The sequence below is a fragment of the Oncorhynchus mykiss genome, chromosome 12 (assembly GCF_013265735.2).
Source record: "Oncorhynchus mykiss isolate Arlee chromosome 12, USDA_OmykA_1.1, whole genome shotgun sequence".
Lineage (NCBI taxonomy): Eukaryota > Metazoa > Chordata > Actinopteri > Salmoniformes > Salmonidae > Oncorhynchus > Oncorhynchus mykiss.
Window position 1 is genome coordinate 77,770,906 of NC_048576.1, and position 24,195 is coordinate 77,795,100.

The 24,195-nt window shown below is 44.0% G+C and overlaps 1 protein-coding gene across 2 annotated transcripts in view; it reads left to right on the forward strand.

The window, feature by feature from the left end:
• LOC110538482 (microtubule-associated serine/threonine-protein kinase 1) overlaps window positions 1-24,195 on the forward strand; it is a 64,045-nt gene that overhangs the window by 18,699 nt on the left and 21,151 nt on the right. For both annotated transcript variants that reach the window (XM_036938576.1, XM_036938577.1), the window contains exons 3-7: window positions 19,930-20,027; window positions 20,148-20,223; window positions 20,804-20,876; window positions 23,197-23,433; window positions 23,808-24,017. In XM_036938576.1, the coding sequence (XP_036794471.1) occupies window positions 19,930-20,027; window positions 20,148-20,223; window positions 20,804-20,876; window positions 23,197-23,433; window positions 23,808-24,017 (694 nt within the window). The remainder of the gene's footprint in view (window positions 1-19,929; window positions 20,028-20,147; window positions 20,224-20,803; window positions 20,877-23,196; window positions 23,434-23,807; window positions 24,018-24,195) is intronic.

A 24,195-nucleotide genomic window follows, 5' to 3' on the forward strand; every position in this document is an offset into this window, starting at 1 on the left:
AGGAATACGTTGTTGCCCTCATCCATCAAATGCACTCCATCCCTAAGGGACATCCCAGGGACACACTGCTTATCAGGGTGGCGGGTTGTGTTCCCTGAAATGCATACACCAGATGATTGATAGAGTGCCGGGCCCTCTCTATGCACTTGTTTATCCTCTGGCCCCACTGGAACATCCAGCTCCCCCCGCTGCGCGATATCAGAGAAGACCACCATTGTCCCGGGAAACATTTGGATGACCAGAAGTAGGATGTCAGGGGGAGAAGTAGGATGTTAGGGGGAGACGTAGGATGTCAGGGGAGACGTAGGATGTCAGGGGGAGAAATAGGATGTCAGGGGGAGAAGTAGGATGTTAGGGGGAGACGTAGGATGTCAGGGGGAGAAATAGGATGTCAGGGGGAGAAATAGGATGTCAGGGGGAGAAGTAGGATGTCAGGGGGAGAAGTAGGATGTTTGGGGGAGACGTAGGATGTCAGGGGGAGAAATAGGATGTCAGGGGGAGAAATAGGATGTCAGGGGGAGAAGTAGGATGTCAGGGGGAGACGTAGGATGTCAGGGGGAGACGTAGGATGTCAGGGGGAGACGTAGGATGTCAGGGGGAGAAGTAGGATGTTTGGGGGAGACGTACAGTGTCAGCGGGAGAAGTAGGATGTCAGGGGGAGAAGTAGGATGTCAGGGGGAGACGTAGGATGTCAGGGGGAGACGTAGGATGTCAGGGGGAGAAATAGGATGTCAGGGGGAGAAATAGGATGTCAGGGGGAGAAGTAGGATGTCAGGGGGAGAAGTAGGATGTTTGGGGGAGACGTAGGATGTCAGGGGGAGAAATAGGATGTCAGGGGGAGAAATAGGATGTCAGGGGGAGACGTAGGATGTCAGGGGGAGACGTAGGATGTCAGGGGGAGACGTAGGATGTCAGGGGGAGAAGTAGGATGTTTGGGGGAGACGTACAGTGTCAGTGGGAGAAGTAGGATGTCAGGGGGAGAAGTAGGATGTCAGGGGGAGACGTAGGATGTCAGGGGGAGACGTAGGATGTCAGGGGGAGAAGTAGGATGTCAGGGGGAGACATAGGATGTCAGGGGGAGACGTAGGATGTCAGGGGGAGCTGGCGCAGAACACAGAGCAGTTTGTGTCACTTCTTGCACTTTGTGCCTTGCTCTCCGAGCCACCTAATGTGACAGTCAAGAATGTATGTGAATAGTTCATTGGTAGGCTATATGTTGATTATTTGTATATTTTCCAGTAGCATGATAGATTGTCTTGTTAAATGAGATCCAGGTTATTTTTCCAGTTTACTCCATATTGGCTTAAATGAGTTTTTCACTTCCCTCTGGAAAATCAGCTGTTAATATTAAATTAATACTAATAACTACATTATTTCTGTTGCCATTTGTCATTACTGTGTATTTTTACTTTACTTGTATTGCTGTGTTATGGTGCAAAAACTAAAATGTCTACATACACTGAGTGTACAAAACATTAAGGACACCAAAGTTTAGAATGGGCTCCAGATTGGTGCAGCGGTCTAAGGCACTGCATCTCAGTGCTGGAGGCGTCACTACAGACACCCTGGTTTGAATCCAGGCTGTATCTCAACCAGCTGTGATTGGGAGTCCCATAGGGTGATGCACAATTGGCCCAGTGTCGTCCGGGTTTGGCTGGTGTAGGCCGTAATTGTAAATAAGAGTTTGGTCTTAACTGACTTGCCTAGTTAAATAAAGGATAAATAAATAAAAAATATATATAAACAAAAACTTCCTAATATTGAGTTACTGTGGGTGTTTGATAAGGTTTCAATTCTAAGCAACCTGCATACACATTGTTTGAAGTACAATAGACCAATGTAGCTATTGTATTAGGTCAAAGCTGTGTGCTGAAAAACCTTGGTACAGCATGGGTGGAGTAGTAATTGTAGTGTCCATGAATATCCTTTCTTTTTCGGCTTCAGACCAATGCCTACTTCTTACTTAAAAAGCTTGTTTTTGTTTTGAACAGTTATAAGGATCTGGGGAAGGTGAGCTGATCCTAGATCTATGCCCCAGGGCATCTTGTATGAGGATCTGGAACTTGTGTCTCAACTTGTGTCTCAGCTGTAAGAGGGTCAGTAGAAGGTGACTAGGCTCTGTTTGACTTCTCTGGTGGCGGTAATGAAATTAGCCAGAGCTCTGCTTGAGGGCTGGCATGTCCATTTCAACATCCGTCAGTGTTTAAACTCTCGGGGATAATAATGCCACATCCATCATCTGTATATAAAGTGTAGACATACAGTAGGCTGGGTCCCCTCATATATAAAATATACTGTACATTTTCGCACCTTTATCTCTGTGTGTTTTTAGGAACTCTCAGCTCCGTATATCCATTTCAGTAGCAGTATTTCAGTAGTCGTGTAGACAGTTTTCCAGGCTGGGATGGCATCGCCTCTCCTCGGGTGTCTGTCCAGATTGGGTTGCTGTGATGTGCTGATGCTGGCGACTTTGTCCCAGCCCATGGAGGACAAGAGGAAAGGATGCTGGGAGATGGAAGGAATGTGTGATTTTGGATTGACTGAGAATATTCTTGATGGCTCTAGATGGGTATAGCTGTTGAGTGTCAGGATAGAGGACAAGACAAGGCACTCTCTTTTTCACTGTAATATTCTGCTCTCTACCCTGGTTTTCTTTGATTGGTATGTCATCGATTGTGGTCACATAGTGTAGCCTACAGTGCCTTGCGAAAGTATTCGGCCCCCTTGAACTTTGCGACCTTTTGCCACATTTCAGGCTTCAAACATAAAGATATAAAACTGTATTTTTTTGTGAAGAATCAACAACAAGTGGGACACAATCATGAAGTGGAACGACATTTATTGGATATTTCAAACTTTTTTAACAAATCAAAAACTGAAAAATTGGGCGTGCAAAATTATTCAGCCCCTTTACTTTCAGTGCAGCAAACTCTCTCCAGAAGTTCAGTGAGGATCTCTGAATGATCCAATGTTGACCTAAATGACTAATGATGATAAATACAATCCACCTGTGTGTAATCAAGTCTCCGTATAAATGCACCTGCACTGTGATAGTCTCAGAGGTCTATTAAAAGCGCAGAGAGCATCATGAAGAACAAGGAACACAACAGGCAGGTCCGAGATACTGTTGTGAAGAAGTTTAAAGCCGGATTTGGATACAAAAAGATTTCCCAAGCTTTAAACATCCCAAGGAGCACTGTGCAAGCGATAATATTGAAATGGAAGGAGTATCAGACCACTGCAAATCTACCAAGACCTGGCCGTCCCTCAACTTTCAGCTCATACAAGGAGAAGACTGATCAGAGATGCAGCCAAGAGGCCCATGATCACTCTGGATGAACTGCAGAGATCTACAGCTGAGGTGGGAGACTCTGTCCATAGGACAACAATCAGTCGTATATTGCACAAATCTGGCCTTTATGGAAGAGTGGCAAGAAGAAAGTAATTTCTTAAAGATATCCATAAAAAGTGTCATTTAAAGTTTGCCACAAGCCACCTGGGAGACACACCAAACATGTGGAAGAAGGTGCTCTGGTCAGATGAAACCAAAATTGAACTTTTTGGCAACAATGCAAAACGTTATGTTTGGCGTAAAAGCAACACAGCTCATCACCCTGAACACAACATCCCCACTGTCAAACATGGTGGTGGCAGCATCATGGTTTGGGCCTGCTTTTCTTCAGCAGGGACAGGGAAGATGGTTAAAATTGATGGGAAGATGGATGGAGCCAAATACAGGACCATTCTGGAAGAAAACCTGATGGAGTCTGCAAAAGACCTGAGACTGGGACGGAGATTTGTCTTCCAACAAGACAATGATCCAAAACATAAAGCAAAATCTACAATGGAATGGTTCAAAAATAAACATGTCCAGGTGTTAGAATGGCCAAGTCAAAGTCCAAACCTGAATCCAATCGAGAATCTGTGGAAAGAACTGAAAACTGCTGTTCACAAATGCTCTCCATCCAACCTCACTGAGCTCGAGCTGTTTTGCAAGGAGGAATGGGAAAAAATGTCAGTCTCTCGATGTGCAAAACTGATAGAGACATACCCCAAGCGACTTACAGCTGTAATCACAGCAAAAGGTGGCGCTACAAAGTATTAACTTAAGGGGGCTGAATAATTTTGCACGCCCAATTTTTCAGTTTTTGATTTGTTAAAAAAGTTTGAAATATCCAATAAATGTCATTCCACTTCATGATTGTGTCCCACTTGTTGTTGATTCTTCACAAAAAAAATACAGTTTTATATCTTTATGTTTGAAGCCTGAAATGTGGCAAAAGGTCGCAAAGTTCAAGGGGGCCGAATACTTTCGCAAGGCACTGTATACAGTACTATCACAGATATAACAGATGTTTCACCGGATGTATAAATCTGAAGCATACGGTTGGAATTTCCACTCACCACCAAATATGGTGATGAGAGGAAGCCTACTGGCCGGCAGTGGGAGAAGATGTAGCAAGATAGGTTTTGGCTGACATTCTGCACATTTTCTCATAGATGAAATCTGGAGTAAGTTTTGTAGACTTTACCCTTTGCCAAAGTTTAGAAAAAATTGAATTGTTTAGGGAGTGGTCGAAATGTACACAATTGTTACCTGGCGGAAAATGGGGGAGGGTCATGCTTTTAAAATTTCAGTCAGGGGGAGGGTTTAGTATTTTTCTATTTTGTCCAGAGGAGGGTCATGTAATTTGTAGTCTAAGGCACTGCGATGCTAGAGGCGTCACTACAAACCCGGGTTCGATCCTGGGCTGTATCACAACTGGGCGTGATTGGGAGTCCCATACGGCGGTGCACAATTGACCTAGCATCATCCGGGTTAGGGAGGGTTTGGCTGGGGTTGGTCATCATTGTAAATAAGGATAAAGATTTTTGTTCTTAACTGACTTGCCTAGTTCAATAAAAAAAATACCAAACCCATTGCAATAGATTCGGGGATGTGCCAGATATAAGTGTATTATTTTCACTGCCAAAAATGATTAGCTCAGTGCTTACAGTGGCACAGAAAGGTCTGGGTTTTGATGAATAAATTCAGTGGAGTGGGTGTGTGTTACGGCTATCGTCGGAATGAGACCAAGGTGCAGCGTGGTAAGCATACATTTTGAACTTATTAAATGAACACCAAAAAAACAAGAAAGAATAAACGACACGTAAAGTATTGTAGCGCTAAACCAGCAACTAACAAAAACAAGATCCCACAACAGAAAGTGGGAAAGGGCTGCCTAAGTATGATTCCCCATCAGAGACATTGATAGACTGGTTGGGAACCATACTCGGCCAAAAACAAAGAAATAGACAACATAGAATGCCCACCCCAAATCACACCCTGACGTCACCAAATAGAGAAATAAAATGGCTCTCTAAGGTCACGGCGTGACAGTGTGTGGTCTTGGTTTAAGCGTCTCTTTTCCAAGCTTATAAGGATAAACATTTAACACGATGGGCCAGAAAAGGTTGAATACATTGGTCATGCTGTCAATTCAGCATGACTTCTTGTCACACCCTGGCCCTAGAGAGGCTTTTATTCCCTATTTTGGTTAGGCCAGGGTGTGACTATGGTGGGCATTCTAGTTTCTTTATTTCTATGTTTTCTGTTTCTATGTTTTGGCCGGGTATGGTTCTCAATCAGGGACAGCTGTCTATCGTTGTCTCTGATTGGGAATTGTCGTGTCTTTGGCAATGCCGGATTAAGTGATATGACATGCTATTCTATAAAATCCTTTCTCCGTAATTAATATTACCTGATTGAGCTAATCATATAAATGTAATTAACTAGAGAGTCGGAGCACTACGAAATAATATCTATAGAGCTGTTATCTTCCGAATAAACTCTTAAATATTTTACATCAACAGCAGTCAATATTAATCGTCACCTTAATTTAGTCTCATCTGAAAGTTGTAAATTCTTGGTTATCTTTATGAACCCTGGCTAACAAGTTGAATCAGCAATACAAAATTGGGTTTAATTATTTATTTACTAAATACCTAACTAATCACACAGAATTACATATACAAAGAATGAATCATACCTTGATTACAAATTACGTCATAAAGGAAAACATCCCTAGTGGGCGGAACAGATATGACAGCTTGTTACACAAAAGAAAAGGGGCTGGGTTTGAGTGAAAGAGCGGGAAGACTGAGGAACAAAGGGCGAAGCTGTGCTATCGTAAATACAGTATCTTATGCATTCTAAATTACCGCCCATTTGGAAAAGGAAAATGCAATAAATTTTTACTCTGAGCTGTGCTTCGTTAGATTGGTGGTAGATGGAAGGCCGTGTTGCCAAACCGAGTCCTTTGTCCTTTGAAGAATGTCTCTGGTGTTCAATTGGACACGTTGTAGTAACGTTGTTGTGTGATAGACGGGATAGTCTGTCTGTTCTTTCCCAGCCTGCGTTTGCAGCTGCTGTTGCTAACTCAACGGCTAGGAGATATCACTTCTGTAATGAATAAGAGTTCAAAGTTCATACCATTCGCAACCAAAGCTCATGCTGATGTTGGCTTAGTTCTGTAGTTGACATGTTAGTCCTTTTAACGCAGAGGCTGCAGACCTCACGTACTTGGAACCGGAGGTTATATTAACTTCAAGGCTTTATATAGGAAGGGAGAGGAGGGCGTGTTTGAAAAGTTTTATAACCCATGTCCCTTCACAGGGGCGGGCCACTGATTGAGCAGAGCCCTAACCTTATGAAAACCCAAATCTCTCATTTGGAAGCTAAAATTATATTTCATCTCTTCACCAATAATTTAATATTCAAACATTTAAATTGAACAACAATTCCATGTGAATCCGATAACTACAATGTGCAGACTTTCCACTGTAGAGTTTATGTCATCTTATCATTGATGAGAATGTCTCAGATGACAACCGAACTGACATCATATTCATTAAGTACCACCGCATATGTTCAATTGGTCAGATGACCAGAATATAGTTCATTTCCCCCCACCGTCTGATGTTCCCAGAATCTCTATGTTAACCAAGGGTTTTGCAAATGTAACATCAGTAGGGTAGAGAGAGGAAAAAGCAGAGAAGAGGTATTTATGACTGTCATAAACCTACCCCCAAGCCAACGTCATGACAGAATCATACTTAGGCAGCCTGTTTTGCCACCTTAGTTGTGGGTAGTTGTCTTTGTTTGTGGCCTGTATAGCTGAAGTAAGCTTCACGGTCATGTCCTTATTCTTTGTTTTGTTGGTGACATTTAGTAATAAAAATAAATGTACCATGCTCACCATGCTGCACCTTGATCCGGTCATTTCCACCCTGACGACGATCGTGACACTTCTGCCTTGTTCAAAACAACTGGAAACTCGGAACTGTGAAATCTCAGACTTCAGTGCGTTCAAGACAACTGGGAACTTGGAAAAAAATGAACTGGGAAAATACGTTTTGAACAGTCATCCAACTTGGAATTCCAAGTCTGGAACTTGAACCTCTTTCTAGAGCTCCGACCTGAAGATCACTAACATCATGAATCGACTTTGGTTTTTTTTCTTTGAGTTTTCAGTTGTCTTGAAAGCACCATAAATCCAGAGAATGCCAGACTTTGATGACAAAGTTTGATGAAAAAATTTGCCCACAAAGGACCTCCTCGCCACCCTTCTGTTCAAGTGAGCACAGCACAACATGGTGAGTTCTGTCACGATCGTTATAATGAGTGGACCACGATGCAGCGTGGTATGGTTCCATCCTCTTTATTAGGTAGTGAAACTCAAGGAAAACAAGAAAACGCTAAACGAAATGTAAAGCTCAGGTAGTGCTCGCAGGCAAATCTACATAGACAAGATCCCACAAAGCACAATGGGGAAATGGATAGCTAAATAGGATCTCCGATCAGAGACAACGATAAACAGGTGCCTCTGATTGGGAACCATACCAGGCCAACCTAGATATATAATTCACCTAGATAACCCACCCTTAATCACACCCCGACCTAACCAACATAGAGAATAAAAAGCTATCTATGGTCAGGGCATGACAGTACCCCCTCCCCCCCCAAAGGTGTGAACTCCGGCTGCAAAACCTGACTCAATAGGGGAGGGCCTGGGTGGGTATCTACCGTCGGGGGCGGCTCCGGTGCGGGGCGAAGTACCCACTCCGCTCGTAGATACGTCATCGGAGGAACCGGACCGTAGATCGTCGCCGGGGACTCCGGACCGTGGATCGTCGCCGTGGATGGTCGCGGGAGGCTCCAGACTGGGAACCCTCGCAGGAGGCTCCGGACTGCCGACCGTCGCTGGAGGCTCTGGACTGGGGACCTTCGCCGGAGGTTCCGGACTGCGGAACTGTCGCCGGAAGCTCTGGACTGGGAACTGTCGCCGGAAGCTCTGGACTGGGAACTGTCACCGGATGCTCTGGACTGGCAACTGTCGCCGGAAGCTCTGGACTGTGGAGGCGCAGTGGAGGCCTGATGCGTGTGGCCGGTACAGGTGGCACCGGGCTGGTGACACGCACCTCAGGGCCAGTGCGGGGAGGAGGTACAGGATGCACTGGACTGTGGAGGCGCACTGGTGGTCTGAGGCGTGGGGACGGTACAGGTGGCACCGAGCTGGTGACACGCACCTCATTGCGAGTGCGGGGAGAAGGCACAGGACATACTGGACTGTGGAGGCGCACAGGAGGCCTGATTCATGGGACCGGTACAGGGGACACCGGGCTGGTGACATGCACCTCAGGGCGAGTGCGGGAAGGAGGCACAGGACGTACTGGACTGTGGAGGCGCACTGGAGCTCTGAAGCGTAGAGCTGCCACAACGCGTCCTGGACAAATGACCACCTTCGCACGGCAAGTGCGGGAAGCTGGCACAGAACGCACTGGGCTGTGAAGGCGCACTGGAGACACAGTGCGTATCACCGCAAAACATGGTGCCTGACTGGTCACACACTCCCCATGGTGAATACGGGGAGTTGGCTCTGGTTCAAAACCTGGCTCCGCCAACCACCCTGTGTGCCCTCCAAAAAATGTTTTTGAGGCTGCCTCTTTGGCTTCCGTCGTGGCTGCGAACCCCGGTGTCGTCGTTGTTCCTCCCTCGCTGCCTCTGTCTGCTCCCATGGAAGGCGATCCTTTCCAGCCAGGATCTCCTCCCATGTCCAGGACTTGGAGTACAGGGAGAATACTGTAAGAACGGCTCATGTTCTGAATTATGTTGCTGTACATTTCAGAAGTGCTGAACAAATAGTTATATTGACTACGTCCATCCTAGCTCGCTCATTAATGTCTTAATCGAAATTACGGATGGCCTCTTATCCGCTCATCGTCCCCTTATGTCATAGTTTGTACGTCTAAATTACCAGTAGAAACCACATTTGTTTAAGCAAGTCAGCCATAGGGGGAGGCAGGTAGCCTAGTGGTTAGAGCTTTGGACTAGTAACCTGAAGGTTACATGATCAAATCCCTGAGCTGACAAGGTAAAAATCTGTTGTTCTGCCCCTGAACAAGGCAGTTAACCCACTGTTCCTAGGCTGTCATTGAGAATAAGAATTTGTTCTTAACGGCCTTGCCAAGTTAAATAAAAAATATTAGCTGTTTTTTTAAATGCAGTAAATGAGGCTGAATTAACTGTTTCGCTGCCAGACAAGGCTCCGCTGATAGCCAGGTGTAGCAATGGTAAGGATTCACTCCATGGTGCTGAAAAGAATGCTCTGCTGTTGGGATAGCTTTATGTAGGCTTTTTGTGGCCACCGTTTGTCACCTTTATAGTGCAATTCATTTTTTGGGGGGGGGTTAGCCCCACCAGGATTTACAGGCTAAAATCGCCACTGGGTCTACCCCTTGTAGCTTTAGATAAATGTTTTTTTTAAATGCCTGATTATATAATGTCGTCTATATCAACACTTTAGTCCGCAGAGCTTTATGATAGAAGCAAGCTATAAAATGCAGGGGAAAGACGTGACTCCGATGATGAAGGGATATCTTTGGTTTGTTTCTATGCCATTCAGAGGCTGCACTACAACATTCTATAGCCGAGGAGACAAAACATGTACTTTTCTTAGGAAGTAATGTGTGATTCTGTCACTAATTGACAATCAATATTTCAAAAAGCTATTAAACAACATACCAGTGGGGGAAAAAGTACCCAATTGTCATACTTGAGTCAAAGTAAAGATACCTTAATAACAAATGACTAAAATAAAAGTGAAAGTCAGTAAAATACTAGTTGAATAAAAGTATAAAAGTATTTGGTTTTAAATTTACTTAGGTATCAAAAGTAAATGTAATTGCTAAAATATACTTAAGTATCAAAAGCAAAAGTATAAATCATTTTAAATTCCTTATATTAAGCAAACCAGACAGCACCATTTTCTTGTTTTTTATTTTATTTTACGGATAGCCAGGGGCAAAACATGTGTGTTTAGTGAGTCCACCAGATCAGAGGGACTAGGGATGATCAGGGATGTTCTCTTAATAAGTGCATGAATGGACCTTTTCCCTGTCCTGCTAAGAATCCAAAATGTAACGACTACTTTTGGGTTTCAGGGAAAATGTATGGAATAAAAAGTACATTGCTTTCTTTAGGAATGTTGTGAAGTAAAAGTAAAAGTTGTCAAAAATATAAATAGTAAAGTAAAGTACAGATACCCCCCCCCCCCCCCCCCCCCAAAAAAAAAAAAGTTTATATTTAACTGTTTCGCTGCCAGACAAGGCTCCGCTGATAGCCAGGTATAGTATAGCAAGTACATTTTACTTAAGTACTTTACACCACTGTGGATTTCACGTGACTGGACAGGGGCACAGCCATGGGGGAGCCAGGCCCAGCCAATCAGAATGAGTTTTTCCCCACAAAAGGGGATTATTACAGGCAGAAATACTCCTCTTCAGTTTATTTTTTTTTTTAAATTTAGATTGAAATAATAATGAAATGAAAAATGCCTTATTAGGATATACAGTCATTCTACAGAGCCTTTGAATTTACTTTTAGAAACATCAGTTGTAACTGGTTCTGTTGTTGCTCAATTTTTACAGTTGATAGACAACTTCAGCACTGTTCCAAACTTAGACCATCCTCTTTTTTAAACATTAGCCTGTTTAGAAATCACAACCTCTCTGGTGCTGCAGCATGCGCTCATTCCTTGTCATGCGCTGTCGTGCTCTTAAAAGATTCTGCCTGTTTCCAGTCATGTAAAATAATGTAGAATTGCATGAAATGCTTTTATAAAAGGCCATTTTTTCTCAGACCACAAATAAGATGATACATTCATGCAGTGTATTAATTATAATGGATATCTTTTCACAGCTACCCTTGTCCGCGGTGTAATGTGAATCAACAACCTTCTGGCTACTTTGCCATGTAGGCTAATGCTTACAAAATGAAGGACAGTTTCTAAAACTGCATATCTAAAGGCTCTGGTCTATGCTAGGAGTGAGGGTAAATGGTAGGCATGTCCTCTGCTATCCACTATTATTTTGGGTCTAGGGGAGGGTCACTTGATTCTTTTCAAAACTTTGGGTATGGTCGGGTAAAAATAAATTTTACTGATGGGAGCGCCATCCATTTTCATTTCAGAGTGGTCTGATTTTCTTCAGGTATCCCTCATTATAAATAAGGTACAGTCCCTTAGAAGGGGTGCAGGGGAGAATTGAGTTATTGCACACACACACTTCGCAGAGTAGGCGTTCCCTAACGGAAATATGCTAATATATGCCAGGCCACGCCAATAGGATTTCGCTAGCTCGTGCTTGGCTCTGCCCACCTCCATGCTTGTTCTGCCCACTATGCTTAATTTGATTACAATGGAAACGACAGACTGTGGTCTATCATGGGTTAGTTACAAAAATCTTTGGTACTATTGTAGCAATTGTTTACACCATTTAAAAAAAAAATCTTATTGCACCCACATCATACATTCACTATATTTTGTTCTTTCTCTCTTTCACATTATTGCTTCTCCTTTGTCATTTTATTTTCATCTCACATGGTCTGTGAAATGTAATAACTACAGAGTCGGGTGTCTCTCTCCTCTGTCTCCTCTCCTCGTCTCACTGGTCACCCTCTCTCAACTCTTATCTGTGTCTCCCCTGATGCACATTGCGTAGCAACAAGCCAACATGTGATCTGAGCCCACCGCTCAGTGCTCTCTCCTCTCCTCTCCACGAACTCTCTCCTCTACCTCCTTCCCACCTCTCCTGTACCCAGTAGTCTCCTATTCTACCTAAATCTCTCTTCCCTCCTTTCCTCTACTAATACCTCTCCTTCTCCACCCATCGCTCATGCTACCCTCTATCCATCTTTCCCCTCCTTTTCTCTACCAGTCTCAGCTCTTCTCCACCCATCTCTTTCCCCCTCCTCTATCCATCTCTCCAGTGCCAGATGTAAACACCTGCTGTATCTCAATTCAACCTCAGCTTCTCTCTTTCTTGCTCTCTCTCTCTTTTCCTCCCTCCATCACAGCTCTGTGTGTCTCTCTTTCTTGCTCTCTTCCACTTTCTTGCATTCTCTTTGTCCTTCAGAAAATAGTAAGTTTCAAATTTGTCATCTCATCCATATAAATACAATATTGCACCTGCCTGTTTGTTAGCATGGAGGGAGACATGGTTTGGTTTGGCTGCATCCCTTGTTCTCAGTTTCCGCCTGAAGACATACCCTAATCTAACTGCCTGTAGCTCAGCCCCAGAGGCAAGGATATGCATATTCTTGGTGTCATTTGAATGGAAACACTCTGAAGTTTGTGGAAATGTTAATTGAATGTAGGAGAATATAACACAGTAGATCTGGTGGAAGAAAAGAGAAAGAAATAGCATACTTTTTCTGTTTTTTATTGTTGTAGTATCATCTTTCACATGTACTAGAATAGCCACACAGTCAGATAGGATGCTGGAGATAATTTTGATGGATAACACAAGAGGGCAACTGTAGGTGTGCAAAGTTTCAGACTGATAACTTCAGGAATGGGTGAGCGACATGACATTTAGCATGAAGTCACCCAGGTGTCCCACACAAGTTGCCCAAATGTACCCGAGTGGCCAAATTGGTGAAATGACCTATAACTATATACAACAGTGCAAATAACTATATACAACATATCAAAAAGCAATTCTAACACACAAAAAAAATATATAAAAATGTTTTTAAAAAGATTGGGGAAAAAAACATTTAAAAAAAATGTAGACCCTTTGGAAGTCCTGTACACAATATTTTGCAGCCTGTGCCATGTCCCATAGCAGTCTCTTTCTGATGTAAAGCAGAGGCAAACTGAACAAGTGGTGCAGGTCATGCGACACAGAACACAACGACGCCTCCATGCTGTGCCCTTTTGGCCCTGAGGCACAGTCATGCCTGCAGTAATGCACTGTGGCATATGAACACCACTGGAGGCAGGAGTAGAGGGGGCAGAGGTAGAGCGGGCAGCTTGGCACCGGGGGCTCCCAGTCGGAGTTGCTATCACTGTGAAAGAAAATATTTTAAAAAATGTGTATTGTATGAGCCTTTTATCATCACATAAAATAAACAGATATGTATTTTATAGAGCAGAGGGAACAGTCACTAAGGTGAAGTGCTGTTCCATTCAACTCCGGCCATTGTTGTGGGCCTGCCCTCCCCCGAACAGCACCCAATGGCTATTTCATATGGAAATGGAGAGGAGTAGCAGGCGCAGTGGCCATGTGTGTGTTTGCTGTTCTACTCCATTCCATTTGAATAAAAAATGGAAAATATATATATCTGACATGGAATATATATATATATATATATATATATATATATATATATATATATATATATATATATATATACACACACACACATACATATATACACACACACCCAAACAAACCAACAAACACACACACACACACACACACAAACAAACCAACAAACACACACACACCCAAACAAACCAACAAACAACACACACACACACACACAGGTTATGAGTCGTACACATACATACACGCACACTATAGCCAATGTGTACTTTACACATTTCATTACACATTTCATTGCAAATTGCAAAAATATTTTTGCCAAAAAAAAAATATATATATATATTTATATTTCATAAAACAGCATTAGCACTTACCCGTCCAGAAGTACGTCCTGTCCTTGCAGAAACAGCTCCTCAGCTCCTGTTTGAATCATAACACTCAAAGATTCCTCAAACAAAAAATCAGTCTCACTTTCCCGATCAATCTCTTCTATAATCTGGTGCAAATCTGTATACTTGGACTTCGCTTTTCCTGATTTATTCGCCATGATGTCTTCAATGAAATCGTTGAAAAAACACTTTCCAAAATATTACTTTCCAAAATACTGCTGTGCGTAACAAGCGTCACTGCAACAACTCTGATGGTCAAGGCGAGAATGGAGTTCGTTACGCGTGCGTTTACAAACAAGGAATGGTGGTCCAACCCATAACCATCACATACTGGCGTTTACCTCAGCTCATTGGCTATCTACCCAGCTAGATTTCAAGAAGATCAGTGGTCATTGGGCAAGAAATACAGTCAATCAACAAAGCTTCGCTAAAATTATTGGTGCGCAATGAAGTCATTGCTCGTTGTCTTCAAATCAGTTCACTTCGGTCAATACTCCCCGCAAAAAAAAAAAAAAATCACATTTGGCTGTGTTGCAAACATCCAGAGGATTGCACTGAAACCAACCATGACTAGATAAACAATTGTTTACTGTGTGTAATTACGTCGAATGCTCCGTAAAAAGTTGATAGAGATGGAATTCACGGCACAAATGGTTTACAAAATGTTTCGATTTAGGCTATAAAAAGGGATTTTATCAAAGAAAACGGCACTTCATTTGATCACTGGGACCCTCAGGAAGAGAAATAAGAGCAAGATATCAGAATGTAAAGTCATAATTTTACCTTCAGATGTGAATGTGTAAAAATTATCATGGCGGAAAATGTTTTTTGTTGTTGATCGCTTTTCTCAAACAAAAGCATGGTATTTGTTCTCTGTAATAGCTATTTTGAATCGGAAAACGTAGTTTGATTACCAAGATTCTAATCTTTTGAAGGATGTAAGACACTTGCATTTTCAATAATATTTAATGTTACGACGTTGTATTTTTAGTTGTCACTCTGAAATGTCCCCTGATGTTGGTCCTTGTACGGGGATCAACATCAGCATAATAAGGTGATGAGGGCTCCTATTTGCCATGGATTTTGTTCAAGCAGAAGGACCTGTGTTTTTTTGTGAATGTGTGTGTTCGCTATGTTTCATTGTGTTTACATTATAGCGTGTCTGTGTGTGTGTGTGTGTGTGTGTGTGTGTGTGTGTGTGTGTACAGCACTGTGAAAGAACTGGGTCATGTTTACCTTACACCTGTGTAACAGTGTTGCTGCCGTCCCTCTCCTCGTTCCAACCTGGACTTGAGCCAGGGACCCTCTGAACACATCGACAACCAGGTAAACAACTACTTCAAGGTCTCAGAGTGAGTGATGTCACCGATTGAAACGCTACTAGCGGGCACCGCTAACTAGCTAGCCATTTCACATTGGTTACACCTGCAAGGATGATGAGCACCACTGGGAGAACATCCTCCCTTTCCCTACCTCATTTCTCTTTGTCTCTCTCTCTCTTTCCTCACTCCTTTTTTCTCTTCCACATGATTTTATTCCCTTTCTTCTCTTGCCCTTGTTCTTTTCCATGTCTTCTCCCCACCTATATGTATTTCTCTATCTCTCCCTTCCTTTCCATCCCTCCTAATTTATTATCTCCTCTCAATCTCCCTCCTTCCTCTTCAGTGAGAAGCCCCAGGCAGTGAGCAGCCTGTCAGCTGGGAGGTTGTGTGGAGTCAGCCGGTTCAGTCCAGCCTTAGTCACTGGGGCTGAAACAAACAGCCACATCTCCCCACTGTCCTGTCTGCCTGTGACCCTGAATGAGCAACCAGAGAATGGGTCTGGGCCCCAAGGCCGTGGGGGACTGGTCCTAAATTATAAAGCCATTACACCAACACTAATGTCCCTTTAAATAATGAGTAAGGGGTTGTACTGATGGGGTTGAGGTCAGGGCTCTGTGCAGTTCAGTCATGTTCTTCCACACCGATTTCAACAAACTATTTCTGTATAGACCTCGCTTTGTGCATGGGGGCATTGTCATGCTGAAACAGACGTTTCCACTTCACAATAACAGCACTTACAGTTGACCGGGGCATCTCTAGCTGGGCAGAAATTTGACGAACTGACTTGTTGGAAAGGTGGCATCCTATGATGGTGCCACCTTGAAAGTCTCTGAGCTCTTCCGAATGGGCCATTCTAATGCCAGTGTTTGTCTATGGAGATTGCATGGTTGTGTGCTCGATTTTATGCACCTGTCAGCAACGGATGTGGCTCAAATAGCCACATCTACTCATTTTGAGGGATGTCCACACCTTTTTGGCCATGTAGTGCATCTTAAATTGCATGTGTGTACGTTTGCCTGCGTGCCTTTGTGTGAGTGTGTACATATATGTGTGAACACTTAGCCATATTTATTTCCCACGGCATTGAGAGTGCATTTATCCTGCTAGTCTGAGAACCACAGAAGTAGAATCTCAGCCAGTGAGGCTCTTTGTACTCTGGGTTTCTCACTGATGCCTATGAGCGCCCTGCACTCCTTTAAATAGCCCCAGTTGCTGAAGAAACAATTAACCACAAACGTGATGAAAGCCAAGTGAAACAGTGTTTAATGTGCTCGCCGCCGCTTTCTGGTCCCACCATCATCTGCAGTGAAATTAAACGTTAATTAATACGTCTCCAAAGCCTCTGAATTAGGACTGAATCTGGAGAGGCCCAGTGCTGGGGATGAGGGCCACAAATTAGGATTACAGAGGCATCCATCAGTAGCAAAGACTAAAGAGTTGAGACCTTAAATGACCATAACTATAAGCTTGATGACGGATCGTATTTTATAGGATAGGGAATGAAAACAAAAATGAATGAACTCACTTTGGTTAGTGGTTGGGTATATTTGGGTTTTGGCTAACAGCTGGTTTTGTGATCAACTCTTTATCAACATTCTCAGTAATAACCACAAGCACAGGAGTACAATCTTCACAACTGAAACAAACAGATAGAGCAAACACAGGGGTTGATTGACCTGATTTGTTGCAGAGTCATGCTAATCATTAGCATTACCTGCAGCCTGACTAGACTGTCTGTGATTGGTTGCTAGCAGCACTCTGTTACTGTCTCCCAATGGAATAGAGGAGGTTGTCTCTGCGACTGCCTCTGTGTCTGTCCGACTGGGTGATCCTACAGTCAGCTCACGTCATGACTCAGCAATCAGCCTATTAGTCCCAGTGACTCTGCATTTATTCAGACGGAAAAACACTCTTCTGAAACAACGTCAAAGAAACTGTGTGTCTGGTGGTGGGGTGTGGTGATAGTGAGGGGGGGGTATGTGTGTGGTCAAGGAGAGTTCCTCTCACGTATCTGCCTGTGTGCTGGGAAAGGCTGAATGGATATGCCTGGTGCCCTAAATTGATGACATATGTCGTGTAGCAATAGTTGAGTGGGGATTAGAATTCTTCTCGGGTCCCAAGATCTGACCCGAGACATATTTGTGTTCTGTGGGTGTTCATGGGTGCACACTCCATAGGCAAGGCTGTACATATGCATATATTTATGCCACCAATTAACTGTTTTTTTACTGTTTATTGTCAAATGAATAAATTATTGTATTTATTTTTAAGTTATATAACAACATTCCAACCTTGTTTAGCATTAATATCTAGTCTAAATATGGCATTATTCCGCTATCTCTATCTGTTTTGGTCAGTATTAATTGGGGACTTTAATTTTTAAGGTGAAGCAAAAATTCCACTATTGTGGCTAATCCTTATTGTGGCTAGCTTCACACAGGTGTGGGACACAACTGCTGCCTCTCTGCTACTGCCCAGTCGGAAGGAAGAAAGAGTGGGAATTGCACCTCGATGGAATTGCACCACTGTTGCACTGGTCATCAGCATCTGCTTGTCGTTGAGTTAGCAATTGGATTCTCACGGTAACAGTCAACCACCAGACCGAATATGGATGACTATTTAAATCAAGTGTTATCAAGTGTTACTTGATGACATCATGACAACTTGGGGTCAGTGGGTTCAGAACAACAATGACAAAAACTGTATACAGAAAAATACCCAAAAGGGCACTTGAGGAGTGGGATGGCCAAGGGGACGGTCCTCTGACACAGGTAGACCCCCCCCCCCCCATCTGTGCCACTGGTATAAAGTAGCTTCTCTGGATCCCCACATGGTAGGAGCTCATCCTCCCGTTAACCAGACAGGCACTAACAAAGTATAGACTGCTGATCACTGTCCATGGTGCTGAAATTGCGACATCTATTCGATGATGGGCTTTCTATGGTAGCAGAAAGGAATGTAGCCTAGATCTTTATCTAATGGATAAATGTTTATTGGTAGGCCTATTTCTTCATCCTTTCCTCATGTTCACATTTCACGACACTATACATGGTGTCGCAATGCTGCCATCTTTAGACTACTTGCTGGCGGCAATAATGTAATTACTTGTTCAGTAATTAATGTTGGAAATTCAAACATTGCAAATTGTTAAATAACTTTTTTGATGCAATTTATCTCTTTCAATAATATGTTGAAGGAGAATGACAGAAAATTAAATATGTTGTACAATTGCTGTATTTGAAGCACCATTCCCTTCTGCCCAGTTTCCCGGATGTTGCTAGAGCAATCAAGCTGTTTTTACCAACCCTGTAACTGTCGCTTCTGCAGAGAGATAGTTTTCTAAACTTAAACACATGAAGAGCTAGGCCTGCCTGAGAACCATTAGGCTCCCGGTCTGATGTGCGCTTTTGAACACGTGAGTAAGCTTCATTCATTGCTCTGGCGCCGTCGTAGCCTTGACCATGGAATTTGTTCACTGATATCCCCTTACTTTCAATCAGTTAAATGTTGCATTGTTCGAGGCTTGAGGCACTTTTTGGGAAGGAAAATCTTTCCGCGCTACAGAGGGCTACACCGGTCCGCTAATAAAGGACTAGTAAAGGCCCAGTGCGCCACTTTTGTGAAGAAATGTATTTTTTATTTTTTATTATTATTATTTATTATTTTATTCAGAGTTTTTATTTAGGGGGATTTTCAGCACCCTCAGCACCCCTACTTCCTGTGGCTATGGCAATAGGCATGTCTGTATAACCTCTCCCCTGTGTGACAGAGGTAGGATGTGGAAAAACAGCTGGACTCTTCTCACATTCACGCGCTATATGGAACTAGGATTATCTTTCTAACTGGTTGTAGTTATATGCTTGCCGTGTCCCACGAATCAGCAAGTTGGACATTTTCGAGTTTCCTATTTCCGACCAGCATATGAACGCAGCATCTCTCCTCCTTTCCTTGACGGTAAAGCCAAGCCACACTGACTGACTGGTAGTGCATACAGTATTAAAGAGGAGTGGATGGGGCAATATGTCATAGTGCTGGTGATGGAGCTATCTGAGTATGTTTTAAATGGATCTGAGCTGTGGGCTTTTAGAGTGCCATTAAAGAGGCCTCGTGCCATTACTAAGAACACCTGTGTGTGACTCAGATAGAGTCATCATGTGTAGTACAACATGGAGGAGGGTGTGTGGAGTGGAGGTTCCAATTAGGATTGAGGTTCTCCCATGGATTTGAGAGGATCCTGTTGTCTTCCCCCTCTCTCTCTCTCTCTCTCGCTCTGTATCTCTCCCCCCTTCCTACTCTTCACCCTTATCTTGCATGAGAGGAGACGGCTGGGGATTGATGGCAAATTGAATGTTCTTTATCGTCTTGTTCCTCCTGCAGTGAGCCCTGCATACACACATGTCCACACACACAAACACACACTTGAACACACTAAACCACAGACAAACACACACACATACTTGCAGTAACACACTCTATCTTTTATGTACCACACTAAACCTTCACAGAAGGTCTCCTACTAATACATCATTGTTCATAAAACTCCCTCTATTTGTCTTTCTCTGTGTTTCCAGTTGTCGTACCAGTAACAGGAAGAGTCTGATCCTGACCACCACCTCCCCCACTCTGCCCCACCGCCCACACTCTCCTCTGCCCCTCCCTGGACACCTCGGTACGTACTACAGCCATCTCGGACTGGAAACATCTTACTGTAAACACGTCATTATACAGTACCTCTCCCCCTCTTTCATGCTCTGTCTGTTTCTCTATTCCCATTCCTTTATGTTTCCAGGAAGTAGCCCTCTGGACAGCCCACGCAACTTCTCTTCTAGCACCGCGGCACACTTCTCATTCGCCTCTTCCAGAAGGTAACAGCTCCCTGACACTGTGTGTATGCATGCGTGTGTATGTATGTGAGAGAGGGAGGGAGAGTTGAATACCTGTTAGATGCAGGTCTAGCACCTCCCAGTGAGAATGATCACACCTCTCAGAGTCAGTGGTGAGAGGAAGCCAAAGAGCCTAGCCAGGAGGTAGGAATGTGTGTATGTATGTTTGAGATACACAACAACCTACACATGTGAAGAGGTCCAATCCAGTCATCCCTTCTCTTCCCAGTCAGTCAGTCAGTCAGAGTTAGAGGAGCAGAGGCATGAGCAGTAATAGCTTTTTGTACTCACTGTTCGTGTTTATCAAATCTTTCTGCCAGTCTGTCACTGCAGCATGCTGCAGCCCCATAGAAACACAAAGGCCACTCCACTCAATTCCCTCTCCCTTCGGATGGCTCTTAAGACTAACACAATACGGTGGATCAGTTGTGTCATACAGGGTGCAGGCGCCGCCTCATTCGCATATTTCCATATTAGTTCGATTCGTGGATGCATTGAGGATGTTGGGCATAAGTCTGATGCTCTCAGGTTTATTACTGTACATTGTTTTTCTCCTCTGAAGGGCGGATGGTCGACGATGGTCTCTGGCATCTCTGCCATCCTCTGGATATGGCACCAACACACCCAGCTCCACGGTAGCACAGATTTACCCTGCTTTGTCTGACTTACTTCACTTTCTCTGTTTCCTTTCTCTTTCTAACACCATGGCACACTCTTACTGTCTCTGTCTCCTTTCTCTTTCTAACACCATGGCACACTTTTACTGTCTTTGTCTCCTTTCTCTTTCTAACACCATGGCACACTCTTACTGTCTCTGTCTCCTTTCTCTTTCTAACACCATGGCACACTCTTACTGTCTCTGTCTCCTTTCTCTTTCTAACACCATGGCACACTCTTACTGTCTCTGTCTCCTTTCTCTTTCTAACACCATGGCACACTCTTACTGTCTCTGTCTCCTTTCTCTTTCTAACACCATGGCACACTCTTACTGTCTCTGTCTCCTTTCTCTTTCTAACACCATGGCACACTCTTACTGTCTCTGTCTCCTTTCTCTTTCTAACACCATGGCACACTTACTGTCTCTGTCTCCTTTCTCTTTCTAACACCATGGCACGCTCTTACTGTCTCTGACTCCTTTCTCTTTCTAACACCATGGCACACTCTTACTGTCTCTGTCTCCTTTCTCTTTCTAACACCCTGGTACACTCTTACTGTCTCTGTCATTGCCTCAGGGTCTTCTTCAGTTTCTCTCTCTCATTCACACACTCATAGACACACACACATACCGGCACACACATCATCTCTACCCACATTTTCTCTGTCTTTGATTCTCCTCCCTCAGGTCTCTCTCTCTCTCTCTCTCTCTCTGTTTTCCTCACTTATGTAACACAACATCAGAGGCCTGGGGACTGCTCTCGTTTGGACAGTGAGAGAGGGAGGAACAGACGAGGGTAGCTAGATAAGTACCAGACCGGTGGGATAAGAGAGGAGAGTAGAAAAGAGGAGAAAATAGATAGCGCAAGTACATGCTGTTCGGTGCCCAATTCACCACAGGATCTATTTAGCTAAATACCCCCACTGGAAATAATACGCCAACAAACAACACATATATATCTGAATGAGCCCAGACATGGAACTTAGTATGGAGCTGGCAGGGTGGCTTCAAATCAAATCAAACTTTATTTGTCACATGCGCCAAATACAACCTTATCGTGAAATGCTTACTTGCAAACTCTTAACCAACAATACAGTTCAAGAAAGAGTTAAGAAAATATTTAACAAATAAACTAAGTGAATAAAGTAACACAATAAAATAACAATAACGAGGCTATATACAGGGGGTACCGGTACCGAGTCAATGTGCGGGGGTACAGGTTAGTTGAGGTAATTTGTACATGTAGGTAGGGGTAAAGTTACTATGCATAGATAATATACAGCGAGTAGCAGCAGTGTACAACACAAATGGAGGATCAATGTAAATAATCCGGTGGCCATTTCATTAGTTGTTCAGGAATCTTATGGCTTGGGGGTAGAAGCTGTTAAGGAGCCTTTTGGCCCTAGACTTGGCGTTCCAGTACCGCTTGCCGTGCGGTAGCAGAGAACATTTTTTGGGCTTTCCTCTGACACCGCCTAGTACATACAGTAGGTCCTGGATGGCAGGAAGCTTGGCCCCTCTGTAGCGCCTTACGGTCAGATGCCGAGCAGTTACCATACCAAGCAGTGATGCAACCGGTCAGGATGTTCTCAATGGTGCAGCTGTAGAACCTTTTGAGGATCTTGGGACCCATGCCAAATCTTTTCAGTCTCCTGAGGGGGAAAGGGTGTTATCATGCCCTCTTCACAACTAGTACCAGTCCTACCACAGAGTCCCCTCCTCTCCCCTGGGACTGAGTCTGATCATGGCTATGGTGGAGACAGATCCATTTGGGAGTGAAAACTGTGCTTTTTCAATACCCTGGCAGACATATTGAGAAAGCAGCATCAATGAATAACAGAACATTTATAACCATGAAATGCAGTGACAGAGATAATCTTCCCGTCCTTCCATCCATCCTTGTCCTGATTGTTTTAAGCAGGGATGCCAATTGGGATTGATTTGGAATTGAGCCTGTGGTGAATGTCAAGTCCCATTGCTTTGACTCAGCAGGTAAATGAGTCTGTGTCTGAAAGGGACAGATTAATGTAGCAGACCCTGGTGCTGTGCTTACTTCATTAATGTCTCTCTCCGTCTCTCGGAGGTGAGACAGATGGATGAGGTTAACTGTCCCCACTTCCCAGTATAGCCACTACCAGAGCCACCAGAGTACATGATTAGCTATGGTTCTGGCCAATACAAAAACTGGATTTCATGTATGAGAGAACATCAATTGTCTTCTTCTTTTGTCTTCTGTCCAACAACTCCACTCTTCCTCCCTTCTCTTTCTCCTCCGTCTCTCTCTCTTCCTCCCCCTCCAGTCCTCCAGCTCATCTCAGGAGCGGCTGCACCAGCTGCCCTTCCAGCCCACCATGGACGAGTTGCACTTCCTGTCCAAGCACTTTGGCAGCACGGAGAGCATCACCGACGATGATGGGGGCCGCTGCTCACCACACATGCGACCGCGCTCCCGCAGCCTCAGTCCTGGACGCTCCCCCTCCTGCTATGACAATGAGATCGTCATGATGAACCATGTGTACAAGGAGCGCTTCCCCAAAGTAAGACATGACACACACACAGACACACATCCACACACACACACAAAACATAATTGTCTCTCACACTTTCAAGTGCAAGTAAGGATAAGGATTGGTTATAGCACACCGGTATGAAAAGGAAGCAGGTTATGGTGTTTGCTCAGTGTGGTACTGTATGTCAGAGAAACTCTCTTCTATGGAAGTTGAGGGGAAACGAGGCTGTCTCCTCTCTGATTTGTATGTCAGGAGTTATGTCTACTTTTAAACAGGTGGAAGTGAGAATGATGGAAATACCACGGGTCAATGGAGCGAAACTGAACTATTTCAGTTTTGAATGTAAAATATGAAATGGGTAAAACTCTCCTAACTCTGTTTCCTGTATCTCCCTCTCCCAGGCCACGGCTCAGATGGAGGAGCATCTAGCAGAGTTCATCAATGCCTTCTCCCCTGAGAGCGTGCTGCCGCTGGCCGACGGGGTCATCAGCTTCATCCACCATCAGATAGCAGAGCTGTCCAGGGACTGCCTGTCCAAAGCTCGCGAGGGCCTCATCACCACTGTCTACTTCTTTGAGCTGCAGGAGAACCTGGAGAAGCTGCTCAATGACGTGAGTCACAGAAACTCTGCAACTATAGGCTAAGATGTCATGATAGGTGCCAGGACAGGTCAGTTCTGGGGTTATAGAGCTGCCCATAAGCCACTCTTATGTTGCAGTGTATAACATCAGCATAGCCCTGAGTTTAATTGTTGAATGGGAGCCACATTGTCTCAGTATCAGGCTCTTC